A 15,131-nucleotide genomic window follows, 5' to 3' on the forward strand; every position below is an offset into this window, starting at 1 on the left:
ACAGTGTTTGCATCTCTGGAAACGCACCATGAAGCTGCTTTCCAGGCTCCTGCTTGCTGGAGTTTGAAGAAATCTCTGTGTGTGTTGTTTTTTGTTTTTTCTTTCTTTTTCCCCTTGTTTCTCTTGAAGTCACCTGTTTTTGAAGTGCTGCTCATCAATAGCAGCAGGCCTCAGGCACAGCAGAGCTGGAGGGGGGCCTCATCCAGATGGGGCTCAGGGCTTCCTCCCAGCTCTGCAGCTGCACGGCCGGGTGCGGTGCTCCTTCCCCGCTCTGTGCCGCCCTGCTCCCTGCCGTCTCTGTGCCATCGTCCGTGGCCATGTGCCCCAGGGCTGGGATTTATTTCCCAGGGAGGCACTGAGCCCCGTGCCTGGCAACGGAGCAGCCCCCCCAGGCAGCCCGGCCGTGGGTGGCATCGTCAGGAGAGGAATCAATCCTCCATCCCAGGGCCGCGCTCAATAATTCAGAGGGAAATGGCGAGCAGGGAATGTGTGAGTAATGTCTTGTTGGAGCCGGGAGCTGTGACCTGCCAGGGCCTCGCATCGATCGAGGGACCGCTGCCAGATGGCTCCTGCTGCTGCAGGGACGTGAGGACGGTTGAGGGGACTCGCACCCTGTCGCCGGCTGGGGTGCGCGGTGGCAGTGGGGCGAGAGCTGGGTGCGGCTGCCCCTCTGTGCCATCCTCCACATGTAACTCCTCTCTCTGCTCTCCCTTCCAGCAGCGATGCCGTCACCTGGGCAGACCCCGAGCGCCGGCAGCCCGAGGACGTCGTAGCGCTGCGGACCCCGGGCAGGAGGCAGGGAAGAGCCTTGAACCGTGAGGGGCCGTTAACTCTAAGATGTCCTTGAGCAGCGGAGCTTCCGGAGGGAAAGGAATCGATGCGAACCCGGTAGAGACGTACGACAGCGGGGATGAATGGGACATTGGCGTAGGGAATCTAATCATTGATCTGGACGCTGATTTGGAGAAGGATCAGCAGAAGTTGGAAATGTCAGGCTCCAAGGAGGTGGGGCTCCCGGCGCCCAACGCGGTGGCGACCCTACCTGACAACATCAAGTTTGTGAGCCCGGTGCCAGGCCCGCAAGGCAAGGAGGGCAAATCCAAGTCGAAAAGGAGCAAGAGCGGCAAGGACAGTGGCAAACCGGCCCCGGGCAGCTCCTTGTTCACGGCCGGTGAGGGAGCTGGGGGCAAGAAGGAGGCTCAAGGACGCTCTGGGGATGGCGCGAACTCGGGGGGTTTGGGGCCTGCTGTCACCCCCAAGGGCTCAGAGAAGTCGGCCAAGGCGTCTCGCAGCGTGGCCGGCTCCAAGAAGGACAAGGAGGGCAGTTCGTCCAAAAGCAAGAAGGAAAGGAGTGAGGGTGCGGGGGCTCCGACGGAGAAGGAGCCTGGTGTGCTGCAGCCCCTGGCCCTGGCTGTGAGGGTGGGACAGTACGATGGTGGCCAGGGGACGGAGCCTGCTGCTGCCACCGAGCAGCTTGGGAGTATAGCTATTGACACAGGAGCTGCGCTCAACCCCTTGGGAGTTAAGTCAGAGCTGGAGGATGGGGAAGGAGAGTGCCGGCAGCTGAAAAAGGTCAAATCGGAGAAGGTAAGGAAGGTTCGGGCTGTGAAGGAGCGGTGGCAGTGCCAGAGGTTGTTGCGCTCTGCGACGTGCTGCTGCGTGTGGTGAAGGAGCAGGAGTGGCTCCTGTGAACTTCCCTGGTCCCTACGGCCCAGCAGGAGGAGCCCGGAGGGATGCGTAGCTCTGTGCCTCCTCCAGCTCCTGGCACCGTGGGCACCGTGGGCTTCCAGCCTGTTGTCAGCCACAGCGGCCTTGCTGTTTGTGTCAGAGCTGCCTGTGGTTCCCCAAGAACTTCTTTTTTCCCTTGCATCGTTTGCTGATGAGGAGACCTTCGTGTGCTGGTAAATGTGGGATCTGCACAGGTGCATCGGGCTGACAGGAGCCTCCTCACGTGGGGTGTGGGCTTTGCCCAGCTTGCAGCAACAGTCAGCCTGTGGCCACTGCCTTGCTGTGGGTGGTTCTCGTGCATTTCTCCTCTGCTGCTGCGTGGCACTGGTGCTGTGGCTGGGCAGGAGCAGCATATGGGCAAACCCTGCAATTCAATTCCAGGAGCCCTGTGGGTTGCAGTGGCAGAGTGTGCCTGATCTGTCTGAGAGCCTGAGCAGTGGTCTGGGCGCCCTCGGATGCACAGCTCTGTGTGCTCATGCCTACCGAAGCCCCTTTGTGCCGGTGGCGCCATGCTCCTGCACTGGGGAGGTGTGCGGGATTGGAGTTGTGGTTGGCGATGTGGAAGCTGATGTGTTTCCTCTCTGGTTCTGACTTGCAGATTTTGGACACTGGGGGGGGTGGTGGGGAGGTGGGAGGGAGGATGGGGAGAGCTGCTGATGTCAGCAAGAATGGGGAAATGTCTGCGAAAGTAGAGCATAGAGCTATGAAAATACAGGCAGAAGGCTGGGGGAGAGAACAGGGAATGGAGTGAGTGGCTCTAGGGTCAGTCAGGAAAACAGGCCTGTGGGGCCATCAGCTGAAGCTTGTGAAATTAAGGAGTGGTGTGGAGAAGGTGTGCTATTTCATGTCCCTCCCAGCACCAAAACCCAGGTGAATGATGCTGGGAAGAGGAACAGATGCTCTTTTGCATGATGGATTCGAATGGCTGCAAGTTGGGCTTGTGGAGGAGAAGCCCATTGGGCACTTGTGTGGGGCAACCTCTTCAGCTTGAGGAGGCTCTGAGGCCGATTCCCATCTGGGGAGGGAGAGAGGGGAAAAATGAGGGGTTGGGATCCCCCTGCATGCAGCCACCTCTTGCCGAGCTTCCCTGCCCTCCTTTAACTTGGTCTGTGAGTCCCTGCTGCATCCTCAGCAGAGATGTGGGGGACAGGAAGGGGGCTCAGTTCCTGCATGGAGCCTTGTGCTGAGCCTTGCACGTGGCCCAGCTGCTGAGGTGCAGCATTTGGGGGGAGCAGCGGTGCTGGCCAGCCAGGGGATGTTAAGCATTAAACAAAAGAGCCTCCCAGCTCTTGGCTGCTGCTCCGGCTTTGTTTTGATTGAGAGCTTGTTCAGCAGGAGGAGGTGGTTTTTTTCTTTCTTTTTTTTCTTTCCCTGATGATTGTCCAGATGTGACGCTGCTGCAAACAAGGAAAAGGCAAACAGGAGCTGCTGGAGGCTTGGTTCTGCACAAAACCTTCTCTGCATCACGTGCGCTGCAGTTTCAGGCAGAAGGCCTTGTTTGTTCCCCTGCGGATGCCATCGCTGCGTTTTCATCCCACGTTCTCTCTCCTGAAGTCAGTGTAGCTTTGCTCTGAGCGTGCTGGTGCTGATCTGAGAGTGAGGGGGCATGGTAAGGGGATCCAGACTGTGCCTCTGCTCTGTCTCATCTCCGCCCTGGCACTCATCTTCTTGTTTGTCTTCTTTGCTAGCGGATAGCACAGCAGGTTCACAGTGCTTGGAACTTCCAGCTCCATGCACCATTTTAGGTTTTGGTATTTCCTCCTGTGTGGGCAGCTCTTTTGCCGTGATGCAGAACTACCTGGACAGCTTCTCTGCCTGAAGCTTGGAGGAGCCCTTGGAGCCGTTATGCCCATCTGTACCCCACTGAGGTCTTGGTGCATGTCCCGCTGGCAGTAGGAGCTGGAGTCCCACCAGTTCCACTCTTTTTGAAAAAAAAAAAAAAAAAAAAAAAAAAAAGCCCAGAGTGGCCTTCTTACCTAAAAATTACTGGTTTTCTTGGCTCATTGCTGCACCATGCGGGGGTTCAGCAAAGCCCAGGCTGCTTTGTGGTGAGGATGAATGGGCTCGAGATGGTGGATTTGCAAGCAGATATGGCCAAGCAGGGATGAGGCATTGTACGCCCAGCCTCGTGCTTCAGCATCAGATTCTGACCCCAGTGCCACGGGGGTGGTGATGGGCAGCGCCCATTGTGGCTTTGCTCTTCTCAGGGCTGAAGCAAAGGACACCCCTAGAAGGAAATGGCCAGGTGCTTTACAGGCGCTGCGGAGCGGTCTGTGTCCATCCCCTCTCTCCTTTTTCACCGTGGTTTTAGGGCACGCAGGGCGTCCAAACCCAACACTCCGAGGTGCTCATGGCTGAGGCTTCCCACCCTTGCTCCAGCTCTTTCCAGGGATCGGCAGCTTGGCAGCCCCAGCCGGGGCCGAGCCAAGGGCAGCCAGGGAGCGCACAGCGCAGCTGCCGCCTCTTCTCGCCACGGTTTCCTTTCTCCAGCCATGCTCGAGTAAGCCGCCTCCGGAGCTGCTGACAGGGCTGCCTTTGGAGGCCTTGGAAATTACACTGCTCATTTCCTTATCGTCCCCTGACCCGCAGTGCAGAGCCTTCTGCTGCAGGAACAAGGCGAGGAGGGGGCACGCAGCCAACATGTGTCAAGAGCTACAAAGGAGGAAATTGGACTTGTTCACTTAAAACCATGGGGTTAGGCTCTGAGTTTTGGCTCCTGCTGAGAGGTTATTTATATGTGTGTGCTTTTTGTTTTTTTTCTTTCTGAAGGCTGCTAGCAGTCTGGGAGCTTCAGCTGATCCCACTTCGCAAGGCATTGTAGCAGAGCAGGGGAAATCGTGTCTCCTCCTGCTGGGTTTCCCACAGGGCACAGCTGAAGGACCGGTTAGTGGCTGCGTTAGCTTCCATGCACAGCTCGTTTGCATCACCGGCTCCAATTTAAGAGCTGATTCGCAGGGCAGCCCTGTCTCCATCTCACGGTGCAATTCCCCAGTGCTCTGGAAGCCGAGGCCGGCGGCTCCCTGTCAAGGACACGGCGGCACAAGCACCGCCAAGCAACCCGCTCCTGTTTGCCAAGCACGAGAGTGGAATGACAATGCAGGAGCGAGGAGCGTGCGGGAGGGGGAACTGCTCCCCGTTGAGGGACTTTGCACCGGGCTCACGGCACTTCCTTGGCTGGGAGAAGCCATAAATGCGTGGCGTTGTGCGCTCCGTGTCTCCCCAGCCTCACAGTGGCCAGAGATGTGGCTGCCACGTGCCCCTGCGTGCTCACCCACCTGCCCGGCTTCTCCGCCAAAGGAGACTCCTTGGCAGATGGTGGCTGCTTTAGATGGGTCAGATGGTGAGGCTAACTGGCTTTGGTGGATTCTCTTGTGTCTGTTGCCTTGCTTCCAGGCTGACAGTGGCTGCTTATTAGCCTAATGACCCCTGCTGCACAGCACCATTTATCTGGCTGAGCAAGATTTCTTTAAAGGAAGATTCGCCGGCGTCTCCAGCGCCTTGCAGCCTCGAAGGCTTCAAAACCGTGAGCTGCTCTTACAGCCCTTCTGGGGAGCTGATGCACGGGGAGTGTGCCAGAAATAATCCACTAATGAGCAAATCTGCCACTCCACCTGGCAGCCCACCGTGCCCAGCACTCTGCTGGCCCTCCCTGTGCCTTTCCAGGCTGCCTTGGTGCACAGGGTTGCTCGTCCTCTTTGTGGTCACCGTGCTCTGCTGTGGGCACTTAGGGCTGGAGCTGGAGCCTTTCCATAAGTACAGCTTCAGAGCATCCCTGTAACGCCATGGGCATGCACTGGCTGGCTGGCTGGGCTTTGAAAGGACGGGGAGGTGTCTGCAGCCTGCTGATGTGCTGTTTCTAATGGCAATGTTTGCTGGAGGTATTGCTGTCCCTGTTACTTGGCCCTGCCTGGGGCTGTGCAGGGAGCCGAGGGGTGGCAATAAACACAACTGGGGCTTTTGAGGGTGACACTGGGTTGTGTGCGGGCGTGCTGGTGGGAGAGGAATGGCATGCCACCAAATGCGGCGGGATGCACGCCTGGTGCCGGCAGGTGCTGCAGGTGGAGTCGCAGCTACAAATGGTGGTTAGGCTTTTTGTGTCTGTCTGTGTGCGTTTCTCCTTTTTTTTTTTTTTTTTCTTTTTTTTTTTCTTCCCTTCCCTGTGCCAGAAAGCAATCTTGTTCCAGGAAGCTCGCTCCCCCAATTAGCGATGTAAATACCGTGCTGTGATTTTTCCCAGGTGCTATGCAAACGAGCGCAGTCCCACTCGCCTCCATCTCCGCTTCCAGCTGGGAGCAGCCCTGCTCATCCCCCTCACCCCGGTGAGCTGAGCCCAGAGCGGGGCTTGGCAGAAGGGGACGAGGGCAGGGCGGAGAATTGAGGCTGGGCAGGTTGCTTCTGAGGGCTGAAAAGGATCCAGTGAGGGGAGCGTGGCCAGGTGCCAGCGAGCTCTTTGAGGTGGAAACAAAGTGATCAGCCAGAGCTGGCGGATGCCATCCTGGTGCAGGGAGACCTGCACGTCTGTAGGATGCCTTGTAGGGAGAGCGGCGTTGCAGAGCTTTGAGTGCTGTTTGCTCTTCTGTGGCTTGGAAGGGAGGAAAGCAAGCGTGTGTATATATATCACAGCCGTTTGCTAACAGGAAGGCTGCTTTTTTTCTTTTTTTGCTTAGCTTACATTTCAAGGCACAGGAACTCTTTAGATATTTGGTGTTTTATGGTCTTTCAGGCTAGCTATTAATACTACACTGTGTATGAGGGTGAAGGGAGCTGTCAGGGCTGACCTGTGCAAGAAGGCCTCTGTGTGTCCCTTTGGAGGAAAAAACACTACAGCCACGAGCAGAGCATTCTGTAACTGCTGGGAGATGAGCCGCAGGCCTGGCGTGAGGAAAGCTGCGTGTGGAGCTGCCCTCCAGTGTGCCCACGTGTGCCCATGGTCTGCGTGGGGTTGGTGGATCCCAGCACAGGACTCGCAGCCTCCACCGCTCTTAGCTCTGCCCTGCAACCAGAGAAGGGAGGTCTTCCCTGATGGAGAACCTGATGGGTGGGGGCTCAGACCCACTTGTGGGTGAGCCTTCCCACAGGTGGATTCAGTGGTCTCCAAGGGTGCTTGCGGAATTAAAAATGGGGTTTGGGGACTGATGGTAGTAGTGCCTCTCCCTGTGGGGCCCTTCAGGTGCGGAGGACAGGGTGGAGAGGACAGGTGCTGGATTTTCTGGTTTGAGTGTTTTGGGGTTCCCATTGCATTGCCTCCATAGGCAGTGTGCAGGAGCCCTCGGGTCAAGGGAGAAGAGGACGGAGAAAGGCATCGTCCATCGGCGTTTCAAACTCAGCACTGAAGCGATACCCACAGCGGTGGTGCAGCGTGAAACATGCCCACACTGACAGCGATCCGAGCATGGTACGAGCAGGGCTATTAAAACCCAACCTCCTCTGGGAGCTGGTGGTCTGATAGGGGAGATGGGAAGAGAATTGCTTTCAATTTCCCATTGATCCTAACGAGCCTGCGTGGGAGACCGAGATGGCCCGGCTGCGTCGGCGGCTATTAACGCTGGCACTCAGTGCCGTGCTCAGGACTGCTTTACTTCTCGGTTCTAGGAAATGGAATCAAGAGAAAACCACTTAGGAGGATTTTAATCAGAACTTGGCAGAAGAATTTAAGGAAAGCGGAGAAATTTGATGAACCCGCGTTGCGCTGAGGCTGCCGATGAATGGAAAGGGCAAAAATGGGGGAGCGTGTGGGTGGGTTGGGTTTCATGTGGCCCATTTAATCGGATCGTGTTAGTGCTTCTGGGTGAGGAGAACAAGAAAATAAGTCTGCTTCAAAGCGCTGGAGGCTTGCTGGCAGCTGCAGTCCTCTGGGAGCAGCTGATGAAAGTTGTCCCAGATCTGCTGGAGATGGCCAGCGCTGGCCTGGGAGGAGAAGATTGCTTAATTTACAGTAATCGCTGCTGTAGGGGTTGCACAGATTGGATTTGTTTGGGAATCTGTTGGTAGCAGCGGGAAACATTGTGCGATTCAGAGCGTTGGAGGATTGCTTTGGGTGATGGGTTTTGGAGCAGCCTAAGAGGTGACCCCTTGCTCAGAGCAGTGCTTTTGCTGGTATGGGAGGTTCATCTCCACCCTGTAACTTTGAGTTCCCCATAACTTCCCTCTTTTCAGCTCGAGCTTCTCATTTCGGGCTCTGACTGTGCTGCTGTTGCTTCTGTGTGTTTTCGTTGTGTGTTTTTATCATGGGTTGTGTTGTACCATTTCTTTTTGTTTCACTGGTGCTCCAACATCTGGACTGTTCTAAGCGCGCTCTTATCCAAGAGGTTAAGGGAGCAAGAACTGTTCTGATAAGCCTGCCAAAAATAATCTTTGCTTGGGACAAAGTTCTGCTCTCAGGACTTCCTTGTGTAGCAGAGTTGTGGGTGAGTGAGGCGGGCAGCTGTAGGAAAGCACTCGAGCTCCCAGGGCTTACAGGGCCATGGGTCCCCAGGGAGTTTGTCTCTGCTTGGTGGGTGCCGAGGAGGCAGCGGTGGCAGCGGGATGCAGCTCATCCTTGAAGTGTGGAGTGAAAAGCCATCTGAGCAGTAGGTGGGCTCTTGGCACCTGGGAGGAAGAGCGTAAAGCTGAGCGCAGCAGCCTCAATTCTGCCCCCTTTCACAGCACGTCCCTGTGCTGTGACTTTGTTTGACAACTCCTGCGCGGTGACAAGGAGCTCTGCTCCTTCCCCGATGAGACATGTAGGTGATACACGGCGTGTGTGCTCCCAAATTGTGCACCCGGGAAGCGAAATACGTTTGTGATGCCATATGCTTCATGGGGACGGAGCTGGCTCTGCTGGAAGAAGCACAACACGCTCTCCTGACATGTGCTGGCGTTGCACCACGCTCTGCTTCTCCTGATGGACACCTCTTCACTTCTATTTGCAGTCATCCAAAGCAATCCATTTTTAAGGTGCTGTGGAGAAAAGGATACTTGTAGGACTTAACTCTGAACCCCTTGGCTGGAGGTACTCGTGTCCCATCAAACCTTAGGGTCCATGATTTGCACCTGGGGTTATTCCTGGTGGGAATAGCCCATCTGTCCCGTTTTTGGCTGGAATACTCTCATTGATTCCATGGTTATCGACCCCATGGGCAGTTTTGTGGGATGGGGAGCCTGGCCCAGTAGGGTCACTGGGGGACCCAGCTGGCATTCGGCCCAGCAGGGCTGGAGGGAGGGAGCTGCTTTTTGGTCCTGGCCAAGAATTTGTAGGGCTGATGGATCTGTCCTGGCGCCGGGCTGCAGCGCAGCTCCATCCCAGATTTATTGCTGTTGGCACGCACCCGGCGAGCTTCTGCAGCTCGTGCCTTCCTGGGCGGGGGGACAAACGCTGTTTGTTTTTTCTGGACTGAAATGGAAATCTCTATGTTATGTTGCTCATTTGTTTTGTTTTGTTTTTTCCCCTATTCTTTTTTCTAAAGTCCAGTCATGCAGGTCTTGATGGTCTTGTAGCCTGGCGGTGTTTTGCTGGGAGGAAGACAGCTGCTAGAGCAGAGCTTGCAGTGGAGCTGCTTTTTTGCAGTGCTGGGTGACAAGGGCACTGCTTTTGGCTCGTGTGTGCAACCCAGGGAAGTTCAGCTTTGCTCTAGAAAGTCACGCAGGGTTCTTTCCCTCACGTCTCAGACTTTTTGCAAAGACCTTTGGATGGGCACCACCTGATGCTGCAGATGGTGCTCAGTGCAGCGGCACTGCAATGGAGACTGTGTGGTAAGGGAAGCAGCCCAGTTGGAACGCTCCTTTACCGCTTGTCGGTAGGTCTCCCACTGTAGCCACACACATGAAAGCAGCTGTGTTAGAATGCAGGCATCTATTTGAAAATGGGAAACTTCTCTTTGCAGCTCGATGTTCGATGTGGCCATCGGCGTTTGCAGGAGGCGTCCTGGTGCATCCTCCCACACTGATGCTGGAGGGTTTGTGCAGCCATGTGGGGAACTGGGTCAGGGAGTGATCCAATTAAAAGCTATGCCGAGCAGCAAGAAAAAAGCTGGTTTTAAGCAGGCGGCCTCCCTAGGCTGCCCAAATGTGTTGGTAAGAGAGCTTTGGGCTAGGGAAGGGATGGTGGATGGATGGGTGGGATGGTTTCTCGCAGCAGTGATGCCACCAGTTCCATGTTGGTAGGCAACTTCGGGGAGAACAAAACGATGCCTGCCGGTGTTCCAGAGCTTTCCTCTGCCTCCTGGAGAGCCTAGCCTGGCTCCCTGCACTGCTCTCGCAAGGTTCCTCGCCACATTTTGGGAGGCTGCTTTCCTGAGGGCTGTGGGCGCAGGAGGGGAATGCGAGCACCGCACCCATGCCCAGCCTCACCGCCTGGGGCTGGAGGGGGGTTGCCTTCGGTAATCCTGCCTAATCCTTTAATCTGTATCAACACTGATAGGTATTAAAGCAGCAGATAAGATTCAGCCCGTGGCTTGGGGCTCAGCGATCTCCCCACCCTCTTGCGGCTAAATCTGTGCTGGCGATGCCTTCTTTTAAGGGGGCCGTGCCTGTTTGCCTGGCGGCCGCGATGACTCGAGCGCCTGGATTAGCCAGAGCACATCCTTGGCTCTGGGCTCCAGCCTGCCAGACAAGCCCATCGATCGGCTGCATCTGTTTGAGCCCTGTGGTGCTCAGTGACGGACATCTTGTGCTGGAAGGAAGCCCTCCAGTTGCATGTCCCACTGCCTGGAGCAGATCTGCCTCCTGCTGTTATCTCTTGTGGGTCCTGCTGAGTGTGAGCTTGATTTGGCTGTAAATGCTTGCCGTTTGGGCACCTGAACGAGCTGGGCTCCATCCCAGCATGCAGGTGAGACCCTGGGCCTGGCTCTCCTTAGGCTTTCCCTGTATATTCTGGCACCAGATGAAGGTTGTTAATGCTGGGGAGAGTGGCTCCCAGTTGAGCTTACTGCACAAAGCAGTCCGGCCCTGTGGTTCGGCTCATCCCCCTTTTCCCATCCTCCTCCAGCTTCTCCCCATGTGCATGGGATTGCTCTGAGTTTGCCACTGCTTCTCTCATCAGCAAAGCCATGGTTAATCCTTCCCTTAAATCCTTTAAGCTGTCAGCAAACAAACCCCTTCTTAAACTTCTAGCACGCAAGCCCTGCTGGGACAAAGCCCGGCTCCCAAAGCCAAGCTTTTATTTCTCTTCCCACATCCTCGAGCTCCTGCTCCCATTTTCTTCCAGTGCCAGGCCTGATGCTGTGGGTGGCTCGACTGCAGCATGACCTGCGGTGCTGGATCTCGGGTGTAAAAATTCAGGTTCCTAATTACCTAATGGCAGGTTCCCGGCGTGCCGTGTCGTTTGAAGTCGCAGGTGAAGATTTGTTATTTAGATGGAGGTCAGTTGAGGCTGCAGCCTTTCCAGGAGCCTTACGGAGCTTTTGTTGGCATTGCTTCTGCTCTGCCTGTGCCGGACAGCGTGGGCTGGAACTCTGGGATAAAGCTTTTGCCTTGGGCGTGCTTGGCTGTCTGTACACAAACCCCCGACTCTTTCCTCAGTGGCTTTGCTCTGAATGACATTGATGATGGCGCGTTGACCATTTGGGTCCTCCAGCCTATGGATGCAATCCAAACCCAGGGTGACGCTGTTCTTTCAGTCCGTATTTCCGTAGGTGATCAGGATGGATGTGTGGGTTACGATATGCCTTCTTTTGAGCAGCTCTGAACATCCACCTTTGGAAAATGGGCATCCTCTAAGGCACTTGCAGAACCCAAGGGAGCAAAAACCAGTGAGCTCTTCTGAAACCTGCAGTCTTCATTCCTTGACTTTCTGTTCCGTGTAATTTGGTTTCTCTCTTTTCAAACTCCAGATGAAATACGCTTTGCAAGCACTAAGATTTGCATTACGCTTGCTCGCTGGGGTTGTCAAACAAGCACCACAAACCTTTTTCCCCACTTCTGATCCCAAGAGGCAGAAAGGCTCTGGTGCTCCCTGTGGGACACAAAATGGCACCGTGTGCCAAGGGTTCGCATCTGAGGATTCCACAACAGAAGAGAAGCAAGAAGAAGGGTTAACAGAGCGTTGGCTCCCAGGAAAGCTCACGTCCTTCCCTCTGGAAGCGCTCCTGCTCACTGCTCTCCATCGCTCTTTGAGGAGCACGAGGGAGGATCAGCCTCCAGGCATTGCGTGCTTTAACACAGCCTGCTGTGCTCGCTCACCTTCCACGGGCAAGTGAAGGCTTGAACAAAAGCTGGCTGCCTGCATCCGAGGGTTTGTATTTTCTTCTTACAAACAAGCTGGGTGATCTCGGCCGGGCTGCTGGCACTGCGTCTTGCAGCATATGACAGATAATCGGGCTGGCTCGCCGCCCACGAGGAGGCACGGCTCCTGTCGATATCTGACCTGGAATGGCACATCGTCCACATCAATCACCGCTTCCCGCCTCTCCTTCACTGCAGCCATTCCCTTCTGCGCAGCTCAGCGTGCCGTGACCCGGCGCAATCTCCGAGGCGCCCCGATCCCCGTAAGCTGGGACTGCTGGGTGAAAGGGGCCCATGGTCAGCTTGGCTGCGCTGCTGAAGTGTTTGCATCTGGGTGGAAGTGGTCGGGGCGGCTTCTGGCATCCGGGCTGCACTTCCCAGGACAGTGGTTGGTTCCATCCCTGAGCCAGTGTTCTGCAGTGACCGCTTTGGGAGGGCGGCGAGCCGCTTCTAGTCCCTGGGTATGGCACAAGAGGTGCTCTGGGAGCAGGGCGCAGTGGATGTAAACGGTGCTGCTCTCCTCGGAGAAAGAGCAAATTGTTTCTCCCTACTTGCTGTGTGCCTTTCTGTCTCCTGCTGCCCTGCTCCTCCTACTCCCTGCCATTAATTGCTTAGTGATTGCTGATGCAATTAAAACAAGATGTGGCTGCAGCCTCCGTGCTCCAGAGCTCTCTCTCTTCTTGCCCCCGTACAAAAACACGGTGATGCTCTGGCAGGCACTGTGGCCTCTCCTCCTGCATCTGCTAGACAAAAGCTAACCCCAGCCACCCTGCCCACCCACAGGGCATCCTGCTGACCCACTGATCCCGGCCAGCACCCCACTTCCCAGTCCCCACTATAGGCAAGAACCCCATCCACGCAGCCTTCCCTGCATTTCCTGCCTCTGATAGCTGGAACCTCTACCAGTGGATCCAGCTACACGTTTCTGGATGGCTGAAGTTGGCAGGGTGGGGCTACAGATGCTGCCTCTGTGTTTTCAGGGAGAGGAGCTGGAGGTTAGGTGGGTTTTCTGCGGGAATTTGGAGGCAGAAATGTTTATTTTTTCCTCTACAGACCAGTGTCTATCCTCTAAATAATGGGGAATCCTCTCTTTGGGAATCTCTTCGTGCCATTCTCAGGAGGGTATCTGCTGTTCCGGTTCTCTTGGCCTTTTATTTCTGGTTCCCTCACATCCAGAGAAGCCAAATTTGCAACAAAATCCCAGTTTAGGAGCCAAAGGCTGTGGTGCGAGCACGTAGGACCCTGGGGCCATGGTGCCATAGGGTCCCTACATTGTAAGGGCAGAAGTGACAAGGATTGGATTGAACAACGTGGGATGCCCAACCTGCACACTAAGCACTGAACCTGTAGTGTTTCTTTGGGAGGAACTGTCCCTTGCAGCTCGGTGTGTGGCATGGAGAGCCCTGGGGAATAAAGCAGATGCTTTCTCTAACAGCGCATTTGCTTTATTTTAGGGATGCTAGCTATGAAATTTGCTCAAGCATAACCCAGGCTGCTGTTTTGTCCTGAGCACTGGGCTTTGTTCCATGGCTAGCTAGCCAAGATTTGGTGACATCTATCTCTGTGTGCAGGCTGAGAACTGCAAGGTCAGAGTGTAGGAACCTTCCTGGGGTTGGAGGAAAGCCCCAGGGCTGGGTGGTGTCAACGTCCCCCTGCTCCCACCCCTGGGGATTTCAGATCCCTCTTGGATCTCAGCTCTAAGCTTGCTGCAGTCCAGAGGAGCTGATGGAGCAGCACTCAAGCATGCTTTTCTGCATTGCTTGGATGTGCAGTGGGGGCAGCTCTGCAGCAGGGAACGTGTTGGTCCCCTCCCCGATGCAGGTTATGTGGGGTGCTGTCTCCCTGCCTGCCCTGCCGGCACGTACCATGCTGCTCTTTGGCTGGCTCCTCGCTGCCTCCCCGCCTGCAATCTCCCCATCAGCCGTCAGACAGAGCTGGCTTTGTGACTGCAAACCACGAGCATCTCTCCTGGCAACTCGAGCAAAACCTACAAAGAAGAGGAGATAAGAGCCAAGCGGGCAGCTTCCTAAACGTGCAGCCTGCGAGGGCTAAGACGTGGAAATCATACCAAAACAGGTCTTTAATATTAAAGAGATGGAAGGAAGATGTCTCCTCTTGCCTGAGGGATAAATAGATCTGAAACTCCTTCTAGACTTTGCTGCTTATCGCATCTGAAATACGTCTCTCTCACCCTGGAATGGAGCCTCTCCAGGAGCCCTGAACACCTGGCTATGCTGAGCATGTGCAGCACTCTTGTTTTCTGCGTCTCTGCACCCGCCAGATGGGTTTGCTGCATTTCTCCTACATCCGTGGCTGGGGCACCCTGGGACTGAGGCAAGTGAGGGCACTGGGTGCGCTGAGCCATTCCTGCTCATCCTCCTGCACCCAGGAGCCAGGTGCCTGGCTTTTGCAGTCATCCTACACCGACGCCATTCCCAGATCCCGAGCTCTGCCTCCACTGGCTGTCCTATAAATGCCACAGCTTTCCAAAGAGAACTTTGAATGTGTAGGACTTTGTGCTTGCAGGAGCATCATTAATTAATCAAGTGACTTAATAATTAATGCTCCCAGCTCGCATGCCACTCTGTGTGCTGCGTGGCCGTGCCGTGGTGCGAGCTGCTGGGGGGCTGAGCATGGGATCAGGATTTAGGCTGGAAAATTCAGGAGAAAGATGAAAGAAAGGCAAAGGAAGCACATGGAGCTGTGCTGTCTTCCAGCTGAGTGCCTGCCCCCGGCACCTCGTGTCAGCCATGCGCTGTGGTTGGTGGGTGCTCATCCTGATGGAGGTGTATGGGAAACAGTTGGGTTCTCCCCACCTCCAAAGGATGGTGTAGGATCAGCGTGTCCTCCTGACCTCCCCGAAGCAGCAGAGCTTAGAAGTCTCCCTCCGAGAAGGATGGGCCCTGCAGGAGTTCTCAGCCAGTTTGTCCCAAATGCATTGAGGGTGTGTGGATTTGGGTTTTGGGGTGGGCTCTGGCACGGCTGCCTGGAGTCCTGTGTCCTTCAGCTGGATTTTGTGGTGTCTGTTGGCACGCTTTCAAGGAGCTGCAGCATTGAGGTCTTTTGGACTTGCATCTCCCCATCAGGAGATCGATGTCTGGGATTTCTCTTTCCCCGTTCCTCCTCACACACCCATCCCCTGTCTTTGCTCTTTGCTGCCCCTCTCCAATAGAAAACACCTTTTTTTTTGCTTGCTTTCTTTT

At 55.5% G+C, this 15,131-nt stretch overlaps 1 protein-coding gene across 2 annotated transcripts in view; it reads left to right on the top strand.

The window, feature by feature from the left end:
• Window positions 1-657: 657 nt before the first annotated feature.
• Window positions 658-15,131, top strand: part of ZNF609 (zinc finger protein 609) — a 28,233-nt gene continuing 13,759 nt past the window's right edge. The window contains exon 1 of one of the 2 annotated variants that reach the window (XM_042837147.1): window positions 658-1,587. In XM_042837147.1, coding sequence (XP_042693081.1) covers window positions 838-1,587 — 750 coding nt within the window. In that variant the 5' untranslated portion in view covers window positions 658-837. The remainder of the gene's footprint in view (window positions 1,588-15,131) is intronic. The other variant, XM_042837149.1, reaches the window with a different exon arrangement.

Source organism: Centrocercus urophasianus, unplaced genomic scaffold (assembly GCF_019232065.1).
Source record: "Centrocercus urophasianus isolate 14NV4802_14NV808 unplaced genomic scaffold, USGS_Curo_1.0 seq_687, whole genome shotgun sequence".
NCBI classification, from domain to species: Eukaryota; Metazoa; Chordata; class Aves; order Galliformes; family Phasianidae; genus Centrocercus; species Centrocercus urophasianus.